The sequence below is a fragment of the Alexandromys fortis genome, unplaced genomic scaffold (assembly GCF_014885135.2).
Source record: "Alexandromys fortis isolate MF-2015 unplaced genomic scaffold, M_Fortis_MF-2015_v1.1 scaffold_15, whole genome shotgun sequence".
Classification (NCBI taxonomy): Eukaryota; Metazoa; Chordata; class Mammalia; order Rodentia; family Cricetidae; genus Alexandromys; species Alexandromys fortis.
Genome location: NW_026067911.1, coordinates 6,525,973 through 6,547,595, shown reverse-complemented (window position 1 = coordinate 6,547,595; position 21,623 = coordinate 6,525,973). Strand labels below are relative to the sequence as shown.

General features: G+C 46.8%; 1 protein-coding gene and 1 long non-coding RNA gene across 2 annotated transcripts in view; one reads left to right on the top strand and one right to left on the bottom strand.

Moving 5' to 3' along the window:
• Fgf2 (fibroblast growth factor 2) overlaps positions 1–6,604 on the bottom strand; it is a 51,252-nt gene extending 44,648 nt beyond the window's left edge. The window contains exon 1 of the mRNA XM_050138290.1: positions 5,948–6,604. Coding sequence (XP_049994247.1) covers positions 5,948–6,122 — 175 coding nt within the window. The 5' untranslated portion in view covers positions 6,123–6,604. The remainder of the gene's footprint in view (positions 1–5,947) is intronic.
• Positions 4,901–21,623, top strand: part of LOC126499186 (uncharacterized) — a 31,137-nt gene continuing 14,414 nt past the window's right edge. Inside the window, exon 1 of the long non-coding RNA XR_007591021.1 lies at positions 4,901–5,439. This is a non-coding gene — a long non-coding RNA (uncharacterized lncRNA). The remainder of the gene's footprint in view (positions 5,440–21,623) is intronic.

Here is a 21,623-nt window from a genome sequence, read left to right as displayed (position 1 = left end):
GGCCAGCTGCCTTACAAATGTGTCAGGGAAAAGAGGCCCGGGAAGAGTGTTGGAAAATCAACAAGGACGGGAATTGGGAAAAGATGAGAAGACTCCTGACATGTGCAGCGGCCATCCCACTGTCAGCATCCTCCGGGAGAGGAAGCAGTGTCCTGTAGCAGGGACCCTAAATGCCTCTGCCAGCCCCACTGAAGACAGCTTCTCAGCATCTCTGTGGACTTTTCATTTGTGACGTACAAAGCTTGGATCTGGTTTGTTTACTGTTTTTACAAGACTCTGTTTTCAAACTGAACTTTAAAATCATGTCTGTCCGTGTTGCATGACGTAACCAGAGAACACTCAGATTGCTGTAGTGTCAGAGGTCTGGTTATATAACGGATATTTTATAAACCCAACAAAAGCCCTCAGGGCACATCAGAGGGGGATGCTGCCTTCTCTGGGCTGAAGTCACTTGGCATGGAGTGCATCTGTAAAGACTCCTAAGGTGTGGTAATATCTGTGACTCATGAATTGTCCTTTCTCTCTGTGCAGATTACATGATTTCCAGGATTCATCAGCTCCAAGAGCCTGACCTCATTTGTTTACTGCACAAAGCAGCATTACAGTAAATACCATGCTTATTAAGGCAAATTGGCAGGAGCCACTTGCCAGAAATGACCAAAGGAGGGGGAGGCCAAAACATTAAGAATCATTAATGAAAGGATGCATTTACACAGGGCAATGGAAAAGCTAAGGCTGCTTTGCCCAGAATCCTCAGAAAACAGCAATATTGGGTTCACAGAGCCCTGGAAGCAACTGGCCCTCAGTGTCCTGAGGAAGGTTGGCCACAGGCATCCAGAGGGTACCACGACTACTGAGCGGGAGAGAGCAAGGAGGCTGTAGAAGCAGGCCAGCAGCCAGGTGGGCAAGAAGCTAGGTCAGGAGAGTGAATCAGGGGGGTAACTCAGTCAACCGGCTACTACCCCAAGCCTCTATAAAACGAGATCTGTGAATTTCACAATCCATGTTTTTATTTTGGTGCGGTATGGAGTGTGTGCAGTGGGAAAGAGTGCAGGGAGCAAGCTGACCTGGCCATCACCCCCCTCCTCATGGGTGTGGGTTAGCTAACAACCTCTGCCCATCTCAGGTCCCCCCTCTCCCCCCGATGCCTGGAAGCAGAGACTGGTTCCCAACAAGCAGTCAGGATCAGCTCAGGGTAGATCCAGCATTTCTAACTGTGTCCATTTCCTCTAAGGAAGAGCATCTGGGATATATCCACTGCTAGCAGGTCCATAAGCAGCCAGCATCTCACACTCCTCCACATGCCGGACATGCTGCTTGGGATAAAAATGTCCACTCCCTTGGACCATCTTACAGGAAAGCTTCAGAGCAGAGGCGATGCAAGACTTCCTCGGGGCATGAGAGGAGGCTTGCTGAGATCGAGATCAAGGATGCCAAAGGAAGGTGTGTGCACAGCACAGGAGCTGGAGGAGCAGACTGCAGCTGCTTGCAGCACCTTGCTTTCACCCCAGCTCCCACAGCAAATAAAGATCTTCTGGGCCTATAAATGAAAGGGTGCAGAAAGCAGGCCCCTCTGAGGATCAGCCAGGAGTGGCGCACCTCTGGCCATGGGCAACTCTGTGACCTTGGACATATCCGTGTTTGGTAGTCATCTCTGGCCTCCCTTCAGGGACATTTCACCCCTGACCCCACCTTGCTCCTTCCTCTCCAGCCGAACTGCACGACCCACCTAGCCAGCACCCACTGTGTAGAGCACAGTCTTCGAAGCATGCTTCCCAAAACTCCATAACACTCACCATTTCTTTTTGAGTTACTGTCTTAGCTAGGGTTACTATTGCTGTGGTGAAACACCATGACCAAAAGCAACTTGGGGAGGAAAGGATTTATTTGGCTTACATAGCTTGGATCACAGTCCACTGTGGGAAGCCAAGGCAGGAACTCAAATTGGATGGGAACCTGGAGGCAGGAGCTGATGCACAGGCCATGAAGGGCTGCTGCTTACTGGCTTGCTCAGGCTGCTTTCTTATAGAACCCAGGACCACCAGCCCAGAGGACGGCTCCACCCACCATGGGCTGTACCCTCTCCCATCAATCACTAATTAAGACAATGCCTTACAGGTCTGCTTAGAGCCCGACCTTATGGAGGTATTTTCTCAAAGAGGAAAACACTGCCGACTCCAGCTTCCATCAACACCAGCCAGCAGTGCCATCAGATTGTGCCTGCCTTCCAGAGCTTTCTGCAACTTGGAAGAGATACCCAGAAAGGAATACAGCTTGGATGATATAGTTTTGGGCCAAATGGATACTTTGAGGCCTGAGACCACAGAGAGCTGAGAATCGGAGCCATTACTGCAGCGGGAAAGCGGCTGCTTTTATTTCTCCTTTGTTTGGGGAAGTGTGCGGTTGAGGAGATACCGCCAATTTGCCCTTAACTGTGCTTTCCTGTATCTTTCCCTTGAGCCTCATCCCGATCTGTTCAACCATCAGTGTACCTTTCATGTGCTAAGAAAATATACTGTACATGAGGTCATGTCCACGTGAGACCACACAAAAGGATCTATTAGGTATTCTTTTAGGTTGGTATTCTTTTTTTCTTTCAAATATTTATTTATTATGTATACAATATTCAGTCTGTGTGTGTTTGCAGACCAGAAGAGGGCAGCAGACCTCGTTACAGATGATTGTGAGCCACCATGTGGTTGCCGGGAATTGAACTCATGACCTTTGGAAGAGCAGGCAATGCTCTTAATCACTGAGCCATCTCTCCAGCCCTAGGTTGGTATTCTTGTTGGGAGAAAGATGTCCTCTAGGAGACCTAGATGTCGTCACACATCTGGACGAGTTATTCTACTCCTGACTGTCAGACTGTCTTGACTGTCAGCATCCTGTCTTTGCTAATGATAAAGTCCGGAAGATCCCAGACCTTAGTTTTAGAATGTTTTAGCTGTGTGTATGTCCTGAGTGCAGCATGATGTTTAAGAGTATGGGTCCCTCCCTACCCACTGAAGATCCAGGAGTGTCCCCACTAAGTTGTCAGAAGTACTTGCCACTAAACACCCCAGAATGGTCCCCACTAAACACATAGGAGTGCCATTCATTAACACCCAGAGTACTCCCTCACTAAGCACCCATCCAGGAGTGCTCCCCCACTAAACACCCAGCAGTGTCCCACATTAAATACCCAGGAGTATTCCCAGGAGTGCTCCCCCACTAAACACCCAGCAGTGTTTAAATAATTTAAACACACAGAACAGGTCCCCACCAAATATCCAGGAATAACATTCATTAAACCCCAGGAATGTACCCTCATTAAACACCAGGAGTGCCCCCAATAAATCCCAGAAATACCATTTTAGGTTATGAAGTCTACAAATGCCTCTAAGAGTTGCCAAATTACTCCACTTGAGAATCACAGAGTTAAAGACTACAAAATTGGAGGGATGGCTCAGCAGTTAAGAGCAATTGCTGCTCTTTAAGAAGACTTGGGTTCAGATCCCACGTGGTAGTAGCTCACAGTAATCCTAATTCCAATTCCAGGAAATCCAATGCCCTCTTCTGACCTCCACAAGCACTGCATGCAGGTGGCACACACACATCCATGCAGGCAAAACCCTCACATAAATAAGATAAATCTAAAAGGTAAAATTTAAGAAAAATTACAAACTGAGCTGGGCATTGTGACACATGGCCAATCCCAAGATTATAAAGCCCATAATCCTGTAAAAACTCAAGAGGCAGGAAACCGAAGCAGAAAAATCTCTAGAAAGAAAAAAGAAAGAAAAAAAGAAAAGAAAAAAAATGGTACAATAACCACGCGATACTTGGGGGAATGCACAGCTGTTTTTACAGTAGGGCAATGTTATGCAATTCAGAATTATCCCTGCTCACTTCTGTCTTACTATAAGGTAAACAGCTTCAAAGAAAAAATAATCCTGCAACTAATACAGCATTCAAAAAAAGAGCATTAGGTAAAGCTCCAAACAGAACCCAGACTGGAAGGTATTCCTTCTGCCCTTAGTCATGACAGGCTTTCAAACAACACATGCTTTGGGAAAGAATAAAACCACTTGGGACACATGTGCAGCCTGTCCTAGCAGCTGAGCCAGTAGCAGACAAATCTCAAAGCAAAGATACTTTTTCTTTTAAACATCCACTCTAAACTAAAATAGAGACACAGTGCTAAATCATATCATAGCTTTCAAGCATCTTTTCCAAATTACTGTGGGCCCGAAACAAAAAATAGACGTACAGTCTCTTAGTGGTGCCTACAAAGCAGGAGGTGGCAACAAGACGTCTCGCTGTGTGGACACAGCAGTGACACCAGCAGTGATGACAGAAACCACTGTGCCACATTTCAAGGGGAAAGAAAGCATCGGGATAAGGTCTGACCATAAAAAAATGTGAGGAGATGGGGATTTTTAAAAACCCATTTAAACATTGCACAGTGTGTGGAAAATCAACCTATCCCCTTAATATGCCCAACTTTTATATTTTATATATCGGTTAAAAATTCTATTGTTATGTTTTTAAAATATTCAGCAAATATGGAAGTGCATGTCGCATACGCAGGACAGTTCCTTTTATTCATGGGGCATTCTGGTCTTCTTGTTCCTTACAGAGCCAATAGAATTCCCTAGCCATCTTAAGACAAAGACAAAGCTCCTGAATGGAAAACATCAGGACCTGGGAACCTGGGCCCTTGACCACTCCTCTCTCAGTGGTCAAATAAAATAAATATAAATATTTATTTCTCTCAGTGGTCAAATAAAAATAAAATAAGAATTCAGACCCCCACACACCCAAACTGTTAGAGATGAGTGCAGCCTGCAGCCCTTTAAGCAACCTTCCCCCCCCCCCCCTTTTTTTCTGAGACACAGTTTCTCTGTGTAACAACCCCAGCTGTCCTGGAACTAGTTCTTGTAGATCAGGCTGGCCTTGAACTCACAGAGATCGGCCTACCGCTACCTCTCGGAATGTTGGGATTAAAATCCTGCACTACCACCTCCCGGCCTAAGCAGATGTTTAAACTATTTGTTTTTAACCGCAGGTCATCTCTCTCACCTTCAACCCTTAGATACCTAAACTAGCCCTCTTGGACCTTTTCCAGACAGTGGCTCCCCGAGTGTGGTTTCTGGGGGAGCACTATTGAAAATACAAACTCTAAAATGCAGGGGTTTCATCCCTGACTCAGGGGCTGGGCCCAACCTATTAGAGCAAACGCCGCAGGTGATGTTCTGGAGCCCTTCCGGTCGAGCCTACTGACCTAGGACCGTTTCTACATCGACTACGGGTTATATTTTCAGTCCACAAATCGGGGTTGTAATTCCTATCTCACCATCACTCCACCACAAAGCTTGTACCCACTTGAGTGCTGTCGACGGAGCTGCACTGCACTTCACACCGAAACAAGATCTGCCTCGCTCTCTAAGGAAGCCAAAGGTTGGTTTGCTAGTCTTTTGTCTGTTTTGACTTCCTTGGCTTTTCTCTGGAAAACCTGGAGAAGCTGGGCGCTGGAGGTGAGCGATAGCTGTGGGGGGTAGGGTCCGCATCGCTCTGGTCACCAAGTCCGAATTCAAGTGCAGGGCTCAGCTGAAGAACATGTCCTCCTGCCTCCGTTTCCCTGGGTGACTGCAGAATGCCAAGGAGTTCTAGAGCGCTGGAGGAGACACACCTACTCCCCCTACCCCCAGCCCCAGAGCCGCGGACCCCTCGCCTCAAGCATCCTAGCAACCCGGCTGCAGCGGGTGGCCCGTGAGGGACCAGAGACTATGGAGCCAGCCCACCTGGAGTTGGTAGGAGGTGCAGAGCGGGGACCCTACTCATGAGGGCACGGGAATGGATCTGCTTCCCGTGCCTAGGGACTGAAGGGCGCCTCATCTCAGTGTCCCTGAGGGAGAGGGAGCAGGTCGGTCTAGACCACGCTCGCGGGTGGAAGGTGACGGCTCACCGTGTGGGTCGCTCTTCTCGCGGACGCCGTCCACGCGGCCGTCGGGGTGGATGCGCAGGAAGAAGCCGCCGTTCTTGCAGTAGAGCCGCTTGGGGTCCTTGAAGTGGCCGGGCGGGAAGGCGGCGCCGCCATCCTCGGGCAGTGCGGGAAGCGTGGTGATGCCGCCGGCAGCCATGGCCCCTCCGCGGCCCCGGGACCCCGCTGTGGCTGTTCGCGGGGCTCCCCGGCCCCGACCCCGGCCTCGGCCTCCCAGCGCGCCTCGCCCGCGGGCAGCCAGCCTCCCAGTCCGCGTCCCGCCGCCGCACGCGCAGCCCGGCGCAGGACTCTGCCGGAAGCCGAGAACCCCTGTGTGCCACAGCGGCCCGGGACCGCGTCACCCCAAGTCCCCGCCTGCACCCCAGCCCCACGCGCCCCCGCCCCCCCGCGCCGCCTCCTCCCCACGCCTGGCGCCTGAAAACTGCAAGGAATCTGTCCGGCGCGGAGGAGCTTTCTCTAGGCGACTGCGCTGACGCAGCTCCTAAAGTTTAAATGCAACTTTCTCGCTTGCTTTCTGTCTTTTAATGCGGCGCGGGCCTTCCACCCGCAAAACAGCAGAAAGGGTCTGATCCCGGGAGAGATCGAGTCAGGCTTTGAAAATCTCCAGTCCCCGCACAATGTAAACTGTGGAAAGATAGGGTGCAGGAGATAGAGGCCAAGAAGGGGGCGCCTGGGTTCCCTTTCTGGGCGCCTAGCCCTAGACAGCGTGGGAAGATGAAAACGGCTTCGGAGTTCTCAACACGTAAAAGCGCAGAGCTGGCGCTTGCCCTGTCTCAGTTGTTAGATGTTTCTTGGGAAAAACTGAGTTTCACAAAATTACAGTTAATTGCGGTTGGTGATTTTCAGTAGACCCTAATAGGTTGTAGATTCAGATTCTCTGCACTCTGTATTCGGAAACGAGGTGCTTCTCACCCCTAAGTCCTCTCCTGGGGACACACCTTTCCAGTGAAGGTTGGGGACACACCTTTCCAAATACCAGTTGGAAAAGCTGCACACCGCTAGGTCTATGCTCGAAGCATCTGAGATGTACGGTCCACGGTGGCACAGGTACAGAATACTCCGAGGACTCAGACACAACAGAGTACCCTGCCCTGTGGAAGTGTGGGCTTAGGGAAGCTTCTAGAGGTGCCACTGTATGCTAGCTGTAAAAGGTCATGCTGAAGAGCGTTTAGTCTGCACGGAGGTCTTGACTCAAGTGTGTGACGGGCATTAGAAAATTCCCCAAACCTTTAAGATCACGCCTTTTCCCCAGCAATCAGAGGAGTGTGCGCACGATCGTTTTCCCCTTGCCCCCTGCTAGGCTCATGGCTGAAGCCCCCATGACATGAGACAAATTAACATGAGAAAATTACTAACTTATCTAATGTAAATCTGGAATCCTGAAAAGGAAACAAAAGCCTCATGCTACACAGGAACCTGTGTCTTTGGGTTGGGACTTGTGTATAATTGCGGAGAACAGTGATTGAAGGGAGTGCCACCTAATGGGCATAAGCTGGTGTAGTTATTTTTCATTCTTTTTTTTTATGCATTATTCTTTTGGGGGCTCACAACCCAGCTCCCAAATAATCACGCAGAGACTTATTCTTACCTATGAATGCCCCACTTTAGCGTGGCTTGTTTCTAGCCAGCTTTAACAACGTTTTGTCTTGGGCTTTTTGCCTCTCTTTATTCTCTCTATCTTGCTTTCCTTCTCACTCTGGCTGGCTGGGTGGCTAGGAGGCTAGCCCCTCCTGTCCGCCTCTACTTCTTTTCTCACTCCTCCCCTCCTCCCTTCTTCCTTTCTATTTATTCTCTCTGCCTGGCAGCCCCGCCTATTTTTCCTCTCCTACCTAGCTACTGGCTGTTCAGCTTTTTATCAGACCAATCAGGTATTTTAGACAGGCAAAGTAGCACAGCTTCACAGAGTCAAACAAATGCAACCTAAGAGTTAAACAAATGCCATGTAAAAGAATCCAACACATCCTAGTATCATGAAACAAATATTCCACGGCATCAACAAATGCATCAGATCTTCAACTAATATTTCACAACAAGCTGGTGTGAGGAACTTAGTGAGTCTTGGTTGTTCTGGTTCTCTATGACCCTGTCCTCAGAGATGGAAACTCCCTGACCTGAAGGTATAAGGTGGACACCTCTCAAATGCGGGTTTCACAACCTGAATAAGAGAACACTAAGGGGTTGTGAGAGCACCTGTCCTGCTTTTTCCTTTTCTTTTCCTTCCTTTGTTTTGTTCTGTTTTGTTTTGTTTTTCAAGGCTGGGTTTCTCTGTGAAGAGCTATAGTAGCTGTCTTAGAACTCATTCTGCAGACCAGGCTGGCCTGGAACTCCGGGATCCATCTGCCTCTGCTTCCTGAGTGCACCAGCACTGCCCAGCCTTGCTATTATGCTGGCCCTTCTGAAATGCTGCTGTATTCTTAAATGCCGAGGTGCCATTTGGGGACAACATCCTCAACCCCATCAGCTCTCTGACATCTGTCTCCAGAATATTACTCCTATCTTCACTGCGGATCCGCTGAGACAAGCAGTTCCCTTCCAGATGTTGAGAATGCCCAGGGAATGTGTAGTAGGACCACACCCAGCACTCCATCTGCAAGGCATACAAGATAAGGGATAGCAACTACCACACAAATTTGAGGAGCATCAATGCCGAATAGTTAACTGGCTGGTGTGGGCCACATATTTATGGAACTATGTTCCATTCCACACCTAGTTCCCTCCAAAGTCAGGAGAGAGGGTGTAACTGGAGGTTTCTCTCCCACTCACCAGTTCCTGAATATCCATTCAGAGGCTTAATATTAATTACAATTGTTTGGCTGATGGCTCAGGCTTATTACTAACTAGCTTTTACATCTTAAATTAACCCATTTCTGTTAATCTATGTATTGCCACATGGCTGTGGTATTATGTGGCCCTGGCATTCATTACTTCACATCTTGGTTTTCCTGTGGCTGCTGGCATCTTCCAGACTCTGCCTTCTTTTTCCCTTTATCTTTGCTTGGATTTCCCACCTGGCTCTATTCTGTCTGGCTATTGGCCAAATTAGTTTCTTATTAACCAATGGCAATAAAACATATTAACAGCATACAGAAAGGTATTCCATATCAGGGGGGAATATCTATTCAAATCTTTCCTCATCCTAAAAATCCCAACCATGCTGGATGGTGGTGGCACATGCCTTTAATCCCAGAACTCAAGAGGCAGAGGTAGGTGGATTTCTGTGGGTTTAAGGCCAGCCTGGTTTACAAGAGCTAGTTCTAGGACAGGGTCCAAAGCTACAGAGAAACCCAGTATTGAAAAATAAAAAACAAGCAAACAAAAAATACGAACCATATTTTAGAAAATGATTAAACTAATTCTATGAAAAGCTAGGTTTCTAAGATAAATTGCTTATAGTCAAAAACAACTTGAAGTTAAAGCATGAATGGTTATCAATAGGAGCACATTCAATGAAATGACTAATGTAATAAATACTAATTAGTGAGTATAGTAATTCACTTAAGAAAGTTTGTGAGCCTGTCATTACCGGATATACCTCTCTAATGAACTATTGTTGCTCTTTTAAGGAATGATTTTCTACACGTACTGAGAAACTGGGAAACAAGTGAAAAAACATAGGATGTCCTGCTATGCATCCCACACACTTCATGGTTTTGAACATGAACCATGTGTTCAACAAACACATACAACGTGTCCACTGTCCAGGCATGCTATATTTCAGGAACACCTGCTTCTAAGCATCCACAGAGGAAGAGTTCTCATCAAACTGTGTTTAATACTCTTTGGCTTTTTAAGACACACCCAATACATGTACCATTGTTTTCTACTTACATGGCTTATTTTAACATATAAATAATAAAGCGATATAATAATCTGGTATGAAATCCTCAAGAAAAACATAAAGTTCCTCTGTCAGGGGACAGTGTACAGAGACACTCAGAAAGGACCAGTCTAGACTGCTCTACAGTACAACTTCCAACAAAAGCCAGGTTGATGGATTGGTTACAGAAATCTTTATTATAGACCAGGAAGGTTAGAGAATACTAGAACCCTCAAATATCCTGGGCTCAGGAAAACCTGGAGGGATTCTACCAAGAGCCCTACGGTGCTTGTGAGGTTGTCTAAAAGGAAAAAAAGCACAGCAGTACGCAGAGGGGAGCCTGTGTGTGCTGAAGTCTGTGTGTGCTGAAGCCTGTGTGTGCTGGGGCCTGTGTGTGCTGGGGCCTGTGTGTGCTGGGGCCTGTGTGTGCTGGGGCCTGTGTGTGCTGGAGCCTGTGTGTGCTGGAGCCTGTGTGTGCTGAAGCCTGTGTATGCTGGAGCCTGTGTGTGCTGGAGCCTGTGTGTGCTGGAGCCTGTGGGTGCTGGTGCCTGTGGGTGCTGGAGCCTGTGGGTGCTGGAGCCTGTGGGTGCTGGAGCCTGTGGATGTGACCATGTGTAAGTCAGAACCCTGCATGCTGCATGTGGGTGTGGAGGTACAATCACTGTCGTTTAAGACTAAGTCAGAAAATGAATCTTTGGAAAGACAGCACAGAAAATGAAGAGAGAGAAAGAGAGAGAGAGAGAGAGAGAGAGAGAGAGAGAGAGAGAGAGAGAGAGAGAAGAGCTCCCATGAGTCACCTCTGGCCATGTCCTCTAAATTGCCAAGGAGACACACACACACACACACACACACACACATACACACACACTCTTTCTCTCTCTCCCTCTAATGGCTTCTGAGCTTCATCTTATCCTTTCAACTAGAAAAACAAAATGGTTCCCCTTATATCCCGAGAGACTTCGGTATCTCTTTTTTTTTTCTTTTTGCCTCGCTCATCCCAGGTTCATGTCTTTGGCATTCAGTTCCATAGTAGCGGTGAAACAGAAATACACATGGATCCAGAGCTCAGGCAATACATGGAAAGGAAGGCTCAGAGACAAAGACAATGTGTGGTGGCTTCGTGCCTGGCCTCAAACCGTCACAAGGGCACAGGGGACTCCTCAGGTGGGCAGTGCCACAGCCCTTTCCATATTCCTAGTATTCTAACATGGGTTTCTTGTTTTCAAATGTAGTATTGTATTCATTTTTAAAAAATATTTATTTGCTTTTATTTTGTATGTATGACTGCTTTGCCTGAATGTCTGTTTGTCCATGCAACACGTGTATACCTGGGGTCCAGGCAGGAAGTCGTGAGCCACTGTATGTGGGTGCTCAGAACCAAACTTGAGTCCTCCGTAAGAGCACCACCGGTGCTCTCTCCAGCAGCCCAGACATTTAGTAGTTTATTAAAGGAACAATTTAAAACACAAGTTTAAAGCTGTGTTTCTTTGAAATACTTCGTTGATAACTTGAGTTAGATTTATTTTGTCTTTTATGCCAGCTTTTAGTTACTTAAGATATATTTTTGCTTAAAAAAAATAAAACCCACAGGCAAAAACAAAACAAAACCCCAAAAGTTAACAAATAATGAGTATGCCCTTGGGTCCATCCAAATCCATCTTTTCTCTTTGGTTGAGCTCGATTTGCTGAGCTCACTTCACACCTTTTCCTGTGTGTTTGCGACCATGCTGCTCCCACAGGAAACAAGCAGCACCGTGTGTGCGGACAGAGCTGTCCAATGCTGTCGGCATCTCTTAGCGGCTGGCACTCGCTCTAGCTGTGTCCCAGATGTTCTATGGCTCCATTCGGCTCGCCCTAGCTGCCAGGTACCTAGAGAACTGCATGGCCATACACTGAGGCTCCAGTGCCGACCCCCATGCAAGCTACACGTGTGTTTGCTGCAATAATGTTCTTGGTATTTGTCTCCATGTGCATGGACGTCAAAGATTCTTCCCCAAGCTTTGCTCAACAGTCATCCAATCTTAAAGACACCGTCAAGTCCAGCTCTGAGACCAACCATGAACACAACTTCACGTCATTCTTGCCCAAGCATCCACACTAGAAAGCTGAGGATGCTAATAAGTAGACAGATGACAAAATTAAAGTTGAAAAGCCATTCCACAAATTGGAAGGTTAAACTAAAATTAACAGTGTGGATCTAAGAAGGGTTCTCCAGCTAGGGTTAAAAGAAAAGACTTGGCCAGTGGAACATGGCAGACACCGGGTTAGCAGAGACCAAGAGGAGCTGCCGCACCTACCTATGCAAAGAGCTAACATTACCCGGCTTTGTAACTGTTGTTTTCAGACAAGATCTTGTGTTTCCAAGGCTGGTTATGAGTTTGCTGAAGATGACCTTAAATTCCCGGTCCTGTGGTTCCCATCTCCCAAGCTGCCATTCTGAGCTTGATACAGTGCTGGGCTTGAACTCGGGGCCTCTGGCATGCTCGGTGAGCACTCTACCAACTGGGGAAATCCCCAGACAATACAGAAATACAGATGGTGTTAAAGACGGAGGCAGGGAGGCCACCATACAGGATGAAGAGCATGTACAGGTTCCCATGTAGCGGCAGGGTCTTCTTGTTCAGGGACAGAGTAATGCTTCACAGAGCAAGTCTCCAAGCAGAACATGCAGTCACCATGACCCTTCCAGGGCTCAGCCTTTTGGGACAAAAGGATCCTGACCACCGCAGGCTTCTTCCATCTCTACAGCTCAAAGCTCTGTTCCCTGAGAGACATTTTTGCTTTTCCAGACATGTCCCAGACATCACTAGCTTTACCCTGACCACACACGGGCAGTCCACACACCAGGCTCAGGAACATGACAAACGCTGGCCCTCCAGACGGTGCTCATGCCCGGTGTTTGCCTTGACACAGGGGAAATGGGACCTTTTTCTTTCATCACTAAGGAAGCGCTGGCTTTGTCTGGAGTCCAAGTTTACTTTCCCTCAGCCAAAATTATGACTTTGTTTGTAATTTTCCAGCCAGTGACCTCAGTCCTGACCTACAGCAGTCACCCACTCCCCACCGGCATGGAAAAGGTCATTTAGTCACCTCAGGCTGCAGTCCTCCCGAGAATACAGCATTCCAGCTCGGTGCAGTCTTCTGAAGGCCGAGGCCTTCTCTCAAACTACCAGAAGAAATGAGTAGTAATTTTTTGAAAATTGGAATAAGATTTGGCAAGATTTGAAAATTTTATTTTTATTTACTTTTTTACATTAGGATAGTACATGTCACTAAAGTATCTGAAACAATATACTGTTTGGAAAGTTACTATTTCTTAATGAAATTATAGTAAAAGTTCAATGAGATCCAAAGGCTAGGCTCATGTACATAAAAGAATAATACGCAGGACACACGGTTGGCCACAAGGACCACTGTTTAAACCCAATCTTATGAATGCATGTGGACAGCTAAAAGCATTAATTTTCCAATTTTTTATTTATTACACAATATTTGGAAGTCTCAGAACTTACCTGTCTACTTTGAGAACTATTTTGAGAAGAACTGACTATCAAAAATCTGACAGAAAACTGAAAATTTAAGACAAGGGGCTACAGAAATGGCTAATTGGATAAACTGCTTGCCATGCACACATAAGTGTGAGGACTGGAGTGTGATTCCCATCACCTACATGAATGTGAGGTGATTGTGATGGTTCACCTGTAATCTCAGGGCTTTGAAGGAGGAGAAAGAGGATCTCTGGAGCAGGCTGGCTGCTGCGTCAGCCATACTAGTGAGCTCTAGGTTCAGGGGAGAGACTCCACCTGAGTAAGTAAGATAGAAAATGATGAAGAAATACTTTTTTTGACTTCCACATGCCCAATATGCACATGCACCCATATACATGTGCCCACACATAACATGCATACACATATGTGTGTACATGCACATGAGCAATTTAATTTTAAGTAAAATTAAGAGTGTGTATAATGTATCAGTTAATAGGCTAGCACCTAATTATACAAGATCTGAACCAGCTCTTTACATCTATTAATGCAGGCAGGCAGGACAAAGAAGGAGGTAATTCGTGGTCCATGAGGAAAGCTCACTAAAAGGTTATCTCTGTGGCAAGGCTCCTGGACCCCGGCTAGCCACCCTTTACAAGAGTAGTGAGTAGCAGAAGGGCCAATGATTGTAACTATGATTTTGCAAAAGAGAAAGAAAATGTTCTTTATTTCATCTTAATAAAAACCAAGGGTTCAATATTTACTCATAGCTATGCAACAGCATTACTTCAGGGGATTAAAGTGATGTTCGAAGAACATTACTTTCTGTTGATCTAATCTAAGAAGACAGACTTCAGATAATTTAAAGGGGAGGGTGATTAATGTGTCTCTCAGTTTCTCTCACTGCCGGCTCTCTTATGTCCAGTTATATGCATTTTATACCGATTAATGAGCTGACACAAAGGTAAGCTAAATGCCTCTAGCCAAAAATTGTTATTGATACATTTTGCTGGCAAACCTGTCATGGATAGATGAAGAGGAAATTACAGAAATATACATATAGATTTTATTTTGCTTTGCTTCTACAAAATTTAGTCATATGAAACACATTTTATAGCCTTATTTTCCATTTCTCAATATATTATGAAGATAATATATCCTATATATTATAATGTCATTTTCTTGGTTAGGGAGATGGCTCAGTGGTTAAAGCACATGATGCTCTTCCACTCCCAGAGGGCGTGAGTTTGGTTCCCAGACTAAAATCAGACAGCTCACAAACTACACATAACTCCCAGGAATCTGACGCCCTCTTGTGGCCTCGTGGGCACCTATACTCACATGCACATACCCAGGCAACCCCACACACACTTAAACATAATTAAAAATCAATATAAATCTTCTTTAGAGCTGGGCAGTGGTGGCACATGCCTTTAATCCCAGCACTCAGGAGGCAGAGGCAGGCAGATCTCTATGAGTCTGAGGCCAACCTGGTCTACAAGAGTTAGTTCCAGGTCAGGCTCCAAAAGCTACAGAGAAAGCCTGTCTCGAAGAAACAAAAAACAAACAAACAAAAAAACAAAAACAAAACTAAACAAAGAAATCTTTAAATGCAGTTTTCTGTATTCTCAAGCCTTATTCAAAAGCAGGATGTGAAGTTGCTTCCTCTGTCTCCCTTCAACACTAGATGTCTTAGAAGCTGTCTTTGAACAACTTCATACACAGGGGCAGTGCTTTAATGATTTTATGTAGATTTTTAAATTACCATAAAAAAATGAACATGTATGTATTTTCGTTCTGTAATTTATGAGGTTTTATTCTGGCTAGTTCTAGAAACAGTTCTGTTACCCACAGATGGCCCAAAGGAGCAGACTCAAAGAGGCACGCTGAAGTCACCAGAGAGACAGGCGTCACCTCTGGCTAAAATCACTCAGTATCAACTTGCAGACTGGAAGGGAAGGCTGCCAATTCTGCAGAGTGATGGGCCCTGCGGTGGATACTCAAGAACAGAAAGGAAACCCAAAGGAGAACAGATGAGCTGTGTTTGCATGGCTGTAACCACTCAAGGGAAGAAGGGATTATTCTGTTTTACAGTTCAAGAAGATGTAATCCATCATGGCAGCCGTGGTTGCTTGCTTGGTTCCCCTCTGGAATCCCTCCACCTGCCTTGGTCTGGGACTCTCTTCCAACAGCTACAACCCGAGGTCAAATCCTTGCTTAGCTTAGGCCATGGAGACAGTGTAACCAACCAGGGCAGAGTTCTCTCAGCTTTCTGCAGTCAAGGACCCAACCCTCTCGCATCCTTTAGGTACCCAGACGAACCCTGCAACAGCAAGCTGGGTTTTGGCCCTCTCCCTTCCTGGAGTCCTTGGCTCCTACAGCTCTGCTCCCTGTGACACCCGGTCCCTCCTGGCAGCTCATTCTCACCAGCGTTCAAACATCAGTGCTGCTTATCCCAAAACAGCCTTTCCCTTCCCCGAGCCCACTCCCCTTTCCACACAATGGCCCATTTTCTGTTTCCTTCTACAGCGAAATTCCTCAAGCATTCTCTAATAGCTGTTGTTGCTTCCACCCATTTATTTCCTATTTTTAAGTGTTTGATTTCATTTATTGCTTAAGCAACTTCATGACAACAAGATAATGAACACAATAAATACTTCGCTCACATTTCACTCGCCTAAGACACCAATTGTTCATGCTTTGTTTGTGCACTGCTGCAACCATGGCTAAGATTATTTTTATAAAAATATTTTAGTATTCTTCTTACTTAGCCTTGTAGCTTCCTACCTTGCTACTTAATTTGTAGGATTAGTATTTTAAGGATCAAATTTTAAGTTCGTGTCTACAGGAAAATGGATATTAAGTGAATTAAGGCAGTCTCAGAAAGATAAATAGCTCATTCTCTCTCTCTCTCTCTCTCTCTCTCTCTCTCTCTCTCTCTCTCTCTCTCTCTCGGATTTTTCGAGACAGGGTTTCTCCGTAGCTTTTGGTTTCTCATGTTGTCTCTTATCTGGGATCTCTAGACTTTATACAAACACATATCCATCTACTTTCATATGGGCATACGTACCTATCATTTGAAGGTATAAGTGAGATTGTCTAAAGCAGGGCCATGACCCTTTAACGCAGCTCCTCACATTGTAATGACTCCAACCATAAAGTTATTTTCATTGCTAAATCATAGCTGTAATTTTGCTACTGTTATGAATCGTAATGTAAATATTTGTCTTTTCCCATGGTCTTAGGCAACCCCTGTGAAAGGCTGGTTCCAAAGGGGTAACGACCCACAGGTTGAGAACAGTTGCTCTAGGAGAAGAAAGAGGACCAGCAGGAGGTGGAGATAAAGGTCAGTGTAGCACAGGATGGAGGCATGCTCAATGCACAGTGTATCTGTGTGAAAATGTCCTAATTTATCCCAATACTGTATACAAGAAAACAGATTTTTTGGTAGGACTTTTTGTTAAGCATTACATTTCATCATATGGGTCTGTGTATAACTCATTTTCCCCTCCTGATATTTCTGGCCATTTAAGTTCTTTTTCCCAAAGTTTATGTACTTTAGATACATAATTTGTCAAATTTTTTCACATATATTTTAGTGGAATAACCTAAATAAAATAAATTTTAAAAAATAAAATAAACCCTATTTATTTGGACTCATGTATTTACGACTCATGTATCCCAGGCTGGCCTCAAAGTTGCTATATAGACAAAGGTAGCCTTGAACTTCTGATCCTCCTGCCTCTGTCTCCTGAGCACCAGGGTTACAGGCATGCACTATTGTAACTGGTTTATGCAGTATTGGTGTGCTAGGCGCAGGAGCTACATCTCCAGCCTAGAATCTTTCCAATAGTGGTTTGCACCTAAGCTGTAAGCGCCAACAGTTCACTGCTGAAAAGGTATTGAGATCCCTATGTAGTATCATAGTCTGCAGGAGCCAGCACCAGGAGAAGTGCTTCTCTATCTTCTTAGGTGTTTTCTTCTGCCCCAGCCTTCTTCCCACTATGATTGCCATCTCAGTCTTAAGACTAGAGGCAGTCACCATGTCCATGGCCCTGCATGGCCCACACTTCTCTCTCTCAGGCCAGCATTGCTTTGGAAGCTCTACCCGGTTGAACCTGCGTATGCTCACTTCAACAATCTTGCAGTCATAGAGAAATACAAGTCCTGCCTTCCAAGTACTTCTGGACTCCTTCAAGGGCCTCTCACCCAAAACACCTATTTAACCAAGGCCCACAAATCACCAACCTCCCTATTTTCCCTTCCAGATGGTCTTGGGCGATGGCTATTAGTTGATGTGCCCAAAGCAGTCTAGCTGCTAGATGCTAGCAGTCTACTGAGGCTCCTAGGCTTGGGAGTGGTTCTTCTGAATGGACATTCAGTAACGCCACCCCCAACATAAATGTCATGACTTTTGACTGATAGGAAAAATCTCGCATGCTGTTGAGTTATACTAACGTTGTCTTCCAGTCTCTCATCATCATGATTAAACCCATGCACTTCTGGCCAAAGGAACAACTTTGACCACTTTGGGTTTTGACTATTTATCTAGTTCTATGCTGCTTTCTCCACTTCTGTTGAAATAAGACCTCAGAACTTCCCGCTCATCCTCTTGATTGACCAAATCTGGAGTTGATTACGGGACTTCAATCCCAGACACAATTACAGGCTTTCTAGAGAGTCAGAGTGTAACTCCCAATGAACCATCATCATCCACTTAGAGCATTGCAAGTTTCATTGTTCACTGGTGTTTTGGGAAATTTTCACTTTTCTTATCATAAAATTTGTTTCCACTTGATGGGATCATTTCTCAGAGTGATACCTGATCATGCACTTTCAGAGGACATGCCAAGTCGAAGACTTTACTTTGCACACACATGTTGAGGATAACACTTATTGATGTAGGAGCACTGCTAAGAGCTATGTGTTGAACACATAAATGCAACAGTCTGACTCAGTAAGGTCACATAAACAAGTCTGTGACCAGCCCCGTTGTCTTTTCTGGCAGTTTACATTTGAAAGTGGTCCCTTTGCTTAGACACATGAGGTTCTTGCGTGATGCTGAATAGCATTTCCTTCACTTGCTGGTTGATGTTACTGTAAAGAAAAGCTTCCTTTCCTTCACCCATTTATCTACCCACTTGTGTACAGCACAGACTCACGGCTGTTTATTCAGTTGGGCAATGCATTTTCCTATCATTGTTTAAAGATAGCTGAATTACGCCCGAATTGCCTAGCCCTTCAAGTTGGCTTTGTGTTCTTTTAACACACTCCAGTCATCCATTTAACATGGTTTGCTAGTTTCTGACATTATGAAATTGATCAAATATATAATTTATCCTGCCCCAACCTTGAAAGTAAGAGGTTTGTGTTTGTGAGATTTTGAGATGTTTGTTCTTATTTGGGGGGAGTCTGCACGGAACAGAATTTAGACACAGATCTAGATGCAAGATCAGCTCTGCACTATTGAGAAGATTCTGCTCTCAGCTTTCTTAATGGGGAATGCATGCCCCTCACACACACACACACACACACACACACACACACCTACACACACCTACACACACCTACATACATACACACACATATACAAACACATACACACATACACACACATACACACATATACACACACATACACACCTACATACCTACACACACCTACACACACATAAACACACACCTACACAGACACATACACACACATACACAATCACACTTATTTTATGGACAACACTAGATTAGTGACACATCCAGTTTGGATCTTACACACATTAGACTTGTCACCAGTGTTCTCCTTCTCTGTATGTGTAGTTCTTTATAACAGGGAGAAACACTACTCCAAGCTGGGCGGTGGTGGTGCACACCTTTAATCCCAGCACTCGGGAGGCAGAGGCAGGCGGATCTCTGTGAGTTTGAGACCAGCCTGGTCTACAGAGCTAGTTCCAGGACAGGCTCCAAAACCACAGAGAAACCCTGTCTTGAAAAACAACAACAACAACAACAAAAAAGAAACACTACTCCAAATGCTGTTACGTGTTTGCTCTTCGGATCTCTCCACAAGGTAACCAATCTCTTCTCCTCAATACTTCTCCCAAATGTGCTTCTTCCTCACCTCACTGCACCTCCACATGCTAAGGTGGGTGACTGTCCCCTTCTGTGGGTGTTCTCTTCATCTAGCCTGGGTACCAGGGTGCCATCCCCATCATGGAGAAACCCTTCTCACCCCTCTCAGGTTCCATCTCCAATATGACTGCACACACAACTCCCCGATATGGCAGATGGGAGAGGCAGGAGGCTGGGTTCAGTTCTCGTACTCTCAAGGGTTGGCTCAAGTGTCCCCAGTCACAGAGTCAGTACTGGTGTGCTTCCCAGGTGAGGTTCATGCCTATGGTGAGGGGTGGGGCATCTTTCCCAAGAGGAGTGTCAGGGCAAGCTCTCCCCTGAGGGGCAGGGCCAGCTTGCCTGCTGCAGTATCCAACAAGGAACAGGGACAGCCATTTCGGGGACAGTAAAGGGTGGGGCTGGCTCAACAAGGCATGGTTCCAAGGACCCCCGTGCTAAAATGGGCCATGGACATTATCACAAACCCCAGCTACACAGCAGGACCATGGGCCCAGACATGGCACTCCGCAACAGTTCAGGCCCAAATACCGTCATGACCCAGTGGCAGCACAGGTCACCCAGATCAGCACAGCTCCAGCAGAAGCATGGTCCCTGGGGAGCCAACATGGTTCCAGGTGCCTGACCAAACCCCGAGCATCTACAGAGCCCTCGCTGGCAACTGGAGTCACAGACACTACCCAAGACCCCAGTCTCTGCAGGGCCATGGACCCAGAGACTCAGACATGGAGCTAGGCAGTGGTCCGTGCCTGGACATCTCCAAGGCTCCAGGTGGCAGCGTCAGCTACCCAGGAAGCATGGCCCAGGATGTGGCATGGTCTTTGGATACCCACATGGTCTGAAGTGACGACCAGAACCCGATCAGTCATCTGCAGGGCCCTCCGCGACAATGGGAACCCTGGATCAACTCAGACCCTGGCTGCTGTAGGACCACAGATCCAGACATGGCCCTCTGCAGCAGCCCTGGCCCAGATGACATCATGGTCCCGGGTGATAGCACAGGCCCTTGGACACCCTCATGGCCACAGGTTGCAGCCCAGACACCAGGCATCTATGTTGCCTTTGGTGGCTATATGAACCACGGACATCAATACAGCTCTTGGCTGTGGGAGGACCCCGGGCCCAGACATGGTTCCAGGTGGCAATGCAACTACCCCACCCCTGGCACAGCATGGCACCCTCAGCAGTTTGGACCTCGAACACCAATGACCCCAGGTGGAGGTTCAGACCCCCGGCATGGTCTCAGGAATCACAGACATCATCGCAGACCCTGGCTGCAGCATGGACCCAGACATGGCCCTCAGCTATAGCCCTGGTGCAGACAATACTATGATCCCAGTCTTGGCCACCCAAACTGGCCTGGCCCTGGTGGCATCACAGCTTTCAGGCACCAACATGGCCTCAGGTGTCAGCCCAGTCCACAGCACCTGCACTGCTCGCAGTGACAACAGGAGGCACAGCCATCAACATAGACCCCCTTAACTGCTCCAGGGCCTGGGACCAAGACCTGGCCTTGGTCACAGCCCAGGCCCAGACATCTCCCTGGACTCATCCATCTGGCCATTCACGTCATCCCATTCCCCACCACCCTCCCCCTTCCAGACCCACCTCTCTCTCCAGCCCACCAACCATTCCACTTCTCCTTCCCTTCCTCCCCTTACCCTGTACTCTTTCACTACAATGGTGCCTGACTGCCCAGAGCCAGAGTTCTTGTTTGGGTCATAGGCATCTTTGGTTGAGTACTTCCTGCCCCAGCCATGAGGGATGGCACAGAGCTGTTGTTGCCTTTTCTCTCTCCCATGCCTGGGCCTAGAGAACCCGGGCAGCACTTGGTATGATGGCACTTCAGTATGATGGCTCCTGGTTGGCCGTGACCCCCATCCCCAGACCAAGAAGTCTGGGGAGGTATCATCTATGTCCTCTGCTAATTCAGGCCTAGGGCAGGGGGGGAGTGGTAATGGCTCCGGGTTAATTGTGACCCCCACCCCCAGACCAAGAAGTCTGGGGGAGTACCATCTGTGTCTCCCATTGATTTAGACCCGGGTGTGGCCAGCAGCTCCTGGTTGACTGTGGACCCCCCACACACACCAAAACAACTGGGGAAGCATATTTAGGCAATGTCTTAATGTGCTTGTGTTACTGTCATGAAATACCTAAGGCTGGATCATTTTTAAAGCTCCCAGTTAATGACTCTGACATCGATGTTTGGTGAGAG